The sequence below is a fragment of the Coenobita brevimanus genome, chromosome 20, assembly GCF_032717465.1.
Source record: "Coenobita brevimanus isolate Jiangsu-jjx chromosome 20, ASM3271746v2, whole genome shotgun sequence".
Lineage (NCBI taxonomy): Eukaryota > Metazoa > Arthropoda > Malacostraca > Decapoda > Coenobitidae > Coenobita > Coenobita brevimanus.
The window spans coordinates 7,662,454-7,672,101 of NC_136973.1; the positions used below are offsets into that span (position 1 = coordinate 7,662,454).

The following is a 9,648-nucleotide window of genomic DNA, read 5'->3' on the forward strand; positions in this document are numbered from 1 at the left end:
GGTTTGGTTGAAGTTAGGTTGGGTTGACTTGCGTGGAGTTAGGTTAGTCGTATATATAGTTGGTTAGGTGAAACTAGGTTGAGTTGGCTTGCGTGGGGTTAGGTCAGTTTTGTCTCGAGTTGGATTGGTTGAAGTTAGGTTGGGTTGGCTTGCTTGGGGTTGGATTAGTTGTGTCTGGAGTTGGTTTGTTTAGGATAAATTAGGTTGGGTTAGTCTGGTTTGGTGAAGTTAGATTGTGGTAGGATAAGTTAAGATGGGTTAGTCTGGTTTGGTTGGCTGGGGTTAGGTGATTTTTTTTTTTTTTTTTTTAATGTAATGAAGAAGGAACCAAAGGCCAGCTGTCCGCAAGATTGTTCCCTCCAAGAAAAAACAAAAACAAGATAACAGAGCCAAATTTAAGCTCTTTTCATTTCGAGATGCCTGGACACACTGCATTTGAGAGACTGGAGGTCATACGCAGTAGGTTGGGTTGGCTTAGGTTAGCTGCGATTAGAGTTGGTTAGGTGAGGATAGATTAGGTTGGATTAGGGTAGAGTAGGCGAGGTTGAATTAGGTTAGGGTAGAGTAGGTTGGATTAGATTAGGATAAGTTATGTAAGATTAGGTTAGGATGGGTTAGATTTGATTGGATTAGGGTAGGATAAATTATGTTAGATTAGGTTAGGATGGGTTAAATTAGACTGGATTAGGATAAGTTATTGTAGATTAGATATTTTTAAACCAGACCAGATTTGTTTAGGTCAGCCAACCCCTCAACTCACTCGCCTATGACTGGCACGAGTGACGCAATAGTTTTTTTTTTTTTCTTTTTTAATACTAAGGCTTGAACAATGGGTTATTCTTACGCGCTGACTGACTGACGTGGTATGGCGTGGCGCTGGCGTGTGGTGGCCCTGGAGCAAGTGTTTTGGTCGTATTCGGTGTGGTCTGGCAGATTTCCTAACACCTCTTCCTTAGCGATTTACTCTCCACATTAAATCTATGAGACTTCCTAACACCTTTTTCTTAGCGATTTACCCTCCACATTAAATCTATGAGACCTCCTAACACCTTTTTCTTAGCTATTTATTCTCCACATTACACCTTTTCCTTGACGATTTATTTTCCACACCACGATACCAGTGACACCCCTTCCTTGGCGATTTATTGTCCACATTAAATCTATGAGAAACTTCCTAATACCTCTTCCTTAGCGATTTATTCTCCACATTAAATCTACGAGAAACTTCCCAACACCTCTTCCTTAGCGATTTATTCTCCACATTAAATCTGTGAGAAACTTCCTAACACCTCTTCCTTAGCGATTTATTCTCCACATTTAATCCCTGAGAAACTTCCTAACACCTCTTCCTTAGCGATTTATTCTCCACATAAAATCTATGAGAAACTCCTAACACTTCTTCCTTAGCGATTTTTTCTCCACATTATATGCATGAGAAACTTCCTAATACCTCTTCCTTAGCGATTTATTCTCCACATTAAATCCATGAGAAACTTCCTAATAGCTCTACCTTAGCGATTTATTCTCCACATTAAATCCATGAGAAATTTCCTTATACCGGTACCTCTTCCTTGGCGAATTATTCTTCACATTAAATCTATGATAAACTTCATAACACCTCTTTCAGAGCGATTTATTCTCTACATTAAGTCTATAATAAACTTAGTAACACCTCTTTCATAGCGATTTATTCTCCACATTAAATCTGTGAGAAACTTCCTAACGCCTCTTTCTTAGCGATTTATTTTCCACATTACACCTCGATACCTTCTTGTATGTTATTGATGCAAACTGTCGATACTGAAAAGGTAGAAAAGCACAGAAGAGGATGCTTAAGGTTAACTGAATAAATCTCTTAAGGAAAATGTGCTACGATTCTTACAGGAGGCATCTCAACAGCTTTCCCTTGGCGATTTATTGAACACACAGCTTGATATCTTCTTGTATGTTATTGTTGCTAACTGTGTCGACATTAAAACGATATAAGCAGCATGGAAGAAAATGTTGAACAGGAAGAATAAATCACTAACGAAGAGGTGTTACGAATCCTCCTGTGCCCCTTGGAATACGTCCCTTTACCCATTTAGCTCGAGTACTTCATCTCTCTCTCTCTCTCTCTCTCTCTCTCTCTCTCTCAGTTCTAAGTGGCATTGGAAGCTTCGTAGCACCTCTTCCTAAGCGATTTATGTTATTACACCTTCGCCCATATTTCCGTCGGTTAAGGAAGCTCTCGAACACCTTTTCCTAAGCGATTTATTTTGCTGATTACACCTTACTGTCCTCTTCTGTGTTATGTACATTCTTCTACCTTCCCATCACTTTACATACATAACGTGCAAGAGGATATTAACCAGTGCGTATCTAAAAATAAATCGCTAAGGAAATGGTGTTAGGGAGCGTTCTTAAACCGAGCAGAATACAGTCCCTAAACATTTCCCTGTATGCTGCTTCTATCGCTTTATCTGTCTATCTGTTGCCAGACGCCTTAATCCTGTAAGAGGTGGCCACAAATATATCGTCTCCATGTCGCCCTGTCCCCTGCCATTTCACTGCCCTGCTCCCAGCTCACACCCCCCTCTCTCATATACCTCTCCATTTCATCCTTGGCCTCCCCCTCCCCCTTCCCCCCCTGCACCTCACTCACTCTTTCCTCGTTAGCTTCTCGCTCTCAGTCCTCTCCACATGGCCAAACCACCTCACTACATTTCTCCTAACGCTTCCTATCACATCCACATCCACACCACAACGCTCCTTCACTTCCTCATAATTATGTCAGTCTGTCTCTCCATGAAACTCCACATGCTCCTCTCAAATAACTCATTTCCACAGCTCTGCCCTAAGCTGAATAACATAGTCTGGTGGTGGCAAGAATGAATCAATAACATACGTCCCTCCACCCGCCTCTCTCTCTCTCTCTCTCTCTCTCTCTCTCTAAAATGGTGTAGAGACAGGGAGAATAAAAGACCAACATGTGAGGCGATTGGAGGTGTTAAAAAATACCGATATATATATTTTTGCCAAGGCCACGTGAGTTGATTATTGTGGTCTCACGTGGTGGGGAGGGGGGGGGGAAGAGGAAAACAATAGCGTTCTTGTCACTTGATGATGATGGTGATGATAGTGACGATGATGAAGGTGGTGGTCGGGTCGTTGTGGGGATGATGATGTTGATGGTGACTGTGGTGGTGTTGGTGGTTGTAATGTTTATGGTGATGCTGGTAATGATGGTGACGGTGGTGGTGGTCGTGGTGATAGTGTAATGATAAGTGGTAATGGTGGTGGTGATGGGAACGATAGTGTGATGATGACATATGGTGGTGGTGATGGTGGTGGTGGTGGTGGTGGGTGGTGTTGGTGGCTGTAATGATGGTGATGCTGGTAATGATGGTGATGGTGGTGTTGGTGGCTGTAATGATGGTGATGCTGGTAATGATGGTGATGGTGGCGGTGGTGATGGTGTAGATGGTGTAATAAGTGGTAATGGTGGTGATGATGGGAACGATAGTGTGATGATGACATGGTGATGATGATGATGATGATGGTGGTGGTGGTGGTAGTGTTGGTGGCTGTAATGATGGTGATGCTGGTAATGATGGTGATGGTGGTGGTGGTGATGGTGTATTAAGTGGTAATGGTGATGATGATGGGAACGATAGTGTGATGATGACATATGGTGATGATGATAATGATGATGGTAATGATAATTGGCGATAATGACTGGGACAAAGTTGAAGAATGATGATGGTGGTGATGATGATCGTGATAAAAAATATTGATGATGATGATGTTGTTGGTTGTGGTGATGATGGTGATAATAAATCTTGATGGTGATGATGAAGTTAATAATGATGATGGTGATGATGCCATACCTTCCACCTCCAAATAACGTAAGAAAATATGTTCAAGATTAAGATTTTTTCCCCCGTCAAAATCAGTGGTGGGAAGCTTTATTTAGGACTCTGATGATTTCTCCCACGACTGAGTTACGATTGTGAACCATACTCCAATCACTCTAACGTGGCATTTAGCTAGAGATGAACGCTAGAAAATGATACTAGTCACGAAGGAGCGCTGTGGAAATGTTTTAGCTGAAGTACTATGTTATTCTCCCACTGAGCTACGGGGAAAAAAGATCCAAGTGGACATAATATTTACCAGGTTAAGATGAATGTACTGTATGTAAGGCTGTTTTTAATGATATGCACGGTGAATCCTAAACTCCTATAGTTTTGTTTTCATTTGACGGAACTGGGCCACTCTCGTAACTTGAATACAGTACTTGGTTGTGGTTGTGTGAATATCGGTGGGCCTTGGTAGTGAGGATAATGATACGCCTTTCTGGTTGTCGTGCTTGCCAAATCAGTTCTCCAGCCTTACTTCACTTGGACATCATCTGAGCTGGGATTAGTGATCTTTGATAGACTAGAAAACACACACACACACACACACACACACACACACACACACACACACACACACACACACACACACACACACACACACACACACACACACACACTCAAATCATCCCTACACTTTGACAACAAGTGACCATTAACTGAGTCCAAAGGGGTTAGGGATCTTTGTCAGTCTAGGAAGGGGGGATGGAATCAAAGCAGCACTCCAGTCTGACTACACTTGACCACTAAAGGCTTTCTGTTTTATGAAGGCGATTTGGGTGGGGTCTCCTAAGACCTCACACGCTAGCTCTGTTGCCACATCGCCGCCACACACGTGCTTCTCCCCCCCCCTCTCTCTCTCTCTCTCTCTCTCTCATATTTATATTTATATTAACTACTTCTGTTTTTAATTTCTTTATTTTTTTCTCTTGTTCTGAATTTTGATGGGCACGCTTCCATGGCGGGAGACTGACCGAGTATGAGCCGCACACACAAGGCTATCTCCCGTGTCACTCCACTTGACATGGTCGCATAAGCAACGCTGACAAGTCTTACCAGATTTATACTATACTATAGATTTTTTTAATTACATCTATACAGTGTATTTAAAAATAATTTATAAGAAGTTACTAAAAATAGGAGAGAGAGAGAGAGAGAGAGAGAGGTGAGCAGGCGTAATTACACGTGTGTGGCGGCGGTGATGTGGCATCAGAGCTAGTGGTGTGAGGTCTTAGGCTGCCCCACCCAAACTGCCTTCATAAAATAGAACAACTATAACTGAGCTGAAAGGGTTAAGAGATCTTTGTGTAGTTAGAAAAATGGCGCTATAGTAACCAGGGAGACTCATTCCCACCTCATAACTAAGATTCATCGGTTATCAGGCGACCACGATTGTTATCTAAGTTGTGTGAGTGACCTGGTTTCGTCAGGTAAAAGTAGATGCGCTGTAATGCTTGTGTGTGTGTGTGTGTGTGTGTGTGTGTGTGTGTGTGTGTGTGTGTGTGTGTGTGTGTGTGTGTGTGTGTGTGTGTGTGTGTGTGTGTGTGTGTGTGTGTGTGTGTGTGTGTGTGTGTGTGTGTGTGTGTGTGTGTGTGTGTGTGTGTGTGTGTGTGTGTGTGTGTGTGTGTGTGTGTGTGTGCGTATTTATATTTCAGCTTGTGGACGTTAAGACGATGAATCCTAAGTTATTAATGCTCACTTACATACATACATACGTACTTTATTTACTTATTTATTTATATGTCTATTTCAGGCTGCGTGTGCGGACGTGGTGATTCAGATCCCCCGTGAGAGGGTTCGCGACCAAGACGGGTACTACCGCCTGGACTACTGGCCTCCACAGGGCAACCCACCGCCAAACTCCACCTTCTCCCCCACGCAGGTGTCCCAGGGCGTGGAGCTGACCAGAGCACTGCCAGGCACTAAATATGACTTCCAGTTATACTACACCAACGCCACCATCAATGACTACCCCACCTGGACCGCCTCTATCACTACAGGTACAGCATAGTGACAGGAAAAGTATAAGCAACATAATAGTAATTCAAGGTGGTCCGTAAGTAGCGCTCCACTAAATACTGGCTCAGTCTGCTGGTGTGGGTGTGGCAGTGGGAGTAGGAAATAGATGAATGATGCAGGGTAGATATAACGCTACTGAGATTACCAGCAACACACCGGCAATAGTCCGTCGGGGAGAAAGAGCAGCGCTATATTAGGACCACCCTGTACTGTACCCCTTGCCATTTGACGTGCGGAATCTCGTGTGTTGTGGGGACGGCTCACTTCGGTCTGCTTTCTCCCTAACACCTTTTCCTCTGCGATTTATTTTGTTTACTACACCTTGCCCCTCTCTAGTATATTATTTAAATCTTTTTACTTCAAAGATAGATAACATAAATAACACAAAAAGCTATTAGTAATGAGTTATATGCAGAAATAAACCGCTAAGGAAGAGGTGTTAGGGAGATTCCTTAACCTTGTATCAGTTGTACTTCCCGTAATTCCCTTCTTTTACTCTCTCTCTCTCTCTCTCTCTCTCTCTCTCTCTCTCTCTCTCTCTCTCTCTCTCAGTACCAATCACCATTCTCACCTCAGTACACCCCTATTTGTAGGTATATTTCACTTAACTACTTGAGTGTAAATACAAGCAGAGCATTACACATCTCACACTTAAACCAGATACCCTCGCAAATAATAATAATAATAATAATAATAATAATAATAATAAAAGGCAACAGCTCAGTATAAGTCTTAACACAATTTTCCAATTCATTTAAGCCAGCCTGTGCACCTCCCTCACTACCACCCAAGCAACGTAAACAATCTGTATGCTCCAGCAACACATTCCTTGCCGCGATTTAGTCTAACCTTGGCTGAACCACATAATTTCTCATGGATGTATTACGGACTGTTAATTTGTTACATCTCTCTCTCTCTTTCTCACACACAGGGCTCTTGCTAACTTCCGATGGTTGCCAGCCATTTGGCTCCTAACGGTTCAGATTTACGAGCCAAATAAATTTTTATCAGCCTAACTAACTACGAGCCGAAATATTGTACGAGCAATAAATATATTTATTGTGATGATTGGAATCATATAATGATGTTTTAAACATTCACAACGGCAACAAGGAAAGACTTAATACTCGATCACAACGTGCGTTTTTGTTAATTTAAGTGAGATTTAAATATCTTGTAGTTTACTGGGTTTTGAAGTGGATGTATATTCTCCTCACCAAGAGGCGACTGGCATGTAAAATTTGTTCGCCGAAGGGGAAAAAAAATACTCGCATTTGCGAGCTGTGGCTCACCAAACAAGAACCCTGACACACACACACACACACACACACACACACACACACACACACACACACACACACACACACACACACACACACACACACACACACACACACACACACACACAGGCCATTAATACTTTCAGTCCGATAATGTATTTACTGATTTATTCGTGCCACTTAGAGACCATTTCATTCAGCTCTATAAACGGTCTCTATCCCTTCCAGTTCGAAAAATCTCTCCATAGCTGAAAAAATGGTCTGGAGATAGCATGAAGAAGAGAGAGAGAGTAACCATAGTCAAGAGTTTATGTACACTTGGCCACACATGAACCTGGTACATTGTCTGTGTGTAGTGGAGTTCTAGCTACGTTCATGCATCACGGTTACTTGGTCGTTTCACCTGATATTTGGCACCTGCGTTCATTCCTGTCAGTGCCACCAACAACCATGCGATTATGTCAAGGATGGCAGGTGTACCAAATGCCACACCTCTGCTGCACACTGATGCTGTACCAGGCTGTCAGTAAGAATAACCTCCCCCCCCCCCTAAAAAAAAAAGACATCATGATAGCTGTTGTGGTGGCGGTTTAACCCGTCTGTCTGATCGAGTAGACCCATCAGCCGCAGGTAAGCAACCGCCCATGCTGGGCCGATCCGTGCAGTGAAGCGATGTTCCCTTTCTTAGGCGTGGTTCCTGGATGGACGCAGCATTTGCGTCTCTCCACCCAGTTATCAGGGACACAATAGTAGGCTTCACATCGCCATTATGTGGTTATATGGTTACTATCCGGCGTTGTAAATGGTTCCCTGAGTTGCAGAAAACCATTTGGCATGCCACTGTGTGTAATACACCTGAAGTGGAAAGAAGAGTAAAAAATAGTAACAGGAAGGATGGGACACTATGGTAGTCAATGGATTATTTGCTGACTGTTAGTGACAACGGCGTAGGATTAACAGTACTGATGATATTACTGCATTTAGACCTTATATTCATGGCCAAGGCAGGCAGTATTGTTGGAGGGAAGGAAATCGTTCCAGCTGGGACGTTGTTCTCTCATTACTATGCAGTATTACATAAGGTCGCTTAAACACCTCTAAGTAGCATAGAATAAATGTTAAGGTGTAGTATGCAAAATGAATCGCTAAGGAAGAGATGTGACGAAACCTCCTATGCCGCCCCCAGTATGGGCCTGTAAGTTCATCGCTCTCATCAACCCTTAATATGTATGCACCTCCCTCTTCACCCCCCTCCCCCCAGTATAAGTCAACAGCCTCCTGATACAGCCTCCACCCCTCCACAACCTCCACTGCCAACCCCTCCATACCTCCACCCCTCCACACCCCCCACTGCCAACCCCACCATACCTCCACCCCTCCACAACCCCCACTGCCAACCCCACCATACCTCCACCCCTCCACAACCTCCACTGCCAACCCCACCATACCTCCACCCCTCCACAACCCCCACTGCCAACCCCTCCATACCTCCACCCCTCCACAACCTCCACTGCCAACCCCTCCATACCTCCACCCCTCCACAACCCCCACTGCCAACCCCTCCATACCTCCACCCCTCCACAACCCCCACTGCCAGTCCCTCCATACCTCCACCACTCCACAACCCCCACTGCCAACCCCACCATACCTCCACCCCTCCACAACCCCCACTGCCAACCCCACCATACCTCCACCCCTCCACAACCTCCACTGCCAACCCCTCCATACCTCCACCCCTCCACAACCTCCACTGCCAACCCCTCCATACCTCCACCCCTGCACAACCCCCACTGCCAACCCCACCATACCTCCACATCCCCCACTGCCAACCCCACCACCCCTCCACAACCCCCACTGCCAACCCCTCCATACCTCCACCCCTCCACAACCCCCACTGCCAACCCCTCCACAACTCCCACTGCCAACCCCACCATACCTCCACCCCTCCACAACCCCCACTGCCAACCCCTCCATACCCACCCCTCCACAACCCCTGCTGCCAACCTCTCCATACCTCCACCTCTCCACAACCCCCACTGCCAATCCCCCCCCCCGGATCAGCCCACCATAAGCTCTAACGTAATTTACTCTCAGCGTCACGAATCCCCCCGCCCCACGGACCAACTCCACATCTTCCATCACGCATAGGTACACACACACACACACACACACACACACACACACACACACACACGCACGCACGCACGCACACACATACACACACACACATACTTGCATTTGTTAGAGGTGTTGTGTGTGTGTGTGTGTGTGTGTGTGTGTGTGTGTGTGTGTGTGTGTGTGTGTTGCAATTCCTGTACTGTGTCCTTATTCACCTTTAGCATCTAATAATGTATTACTAGAATCATCATCATCATCATCATCAACACCACCGCCACAAATGCAGATGATCATGTATTTGCAGTCGTCATCATCATCATCATCATCATCGC

General features: G+C 44.8%; 1 protein-coding gene across 1 annotated transcript in view; it reads left to right on the forward strand.

Annotated features, from left to right (window-relative positions):
• The first annotated feature begins 865 nt into the window (after positions 1-865).
• The window catches only part of Ptp10D (Protein tyrosine phosphatase 10D), a 159,455-nt gene continuing 150,672 nt past the window's right edge, over positions 866-9,648 (forward strand). The window contains exons 1-2 of the mRNA XM_080266339.1: positions 866-919; positions 5,653-5,899. Coding sequence (XP_080122465.1) covers positions 866-919; positions 5,653-5,899 — 301 coding nt within the window. The remainder of the gene's footprint in view (positions 920-5,652; positions 5,900-9,648) is intronic.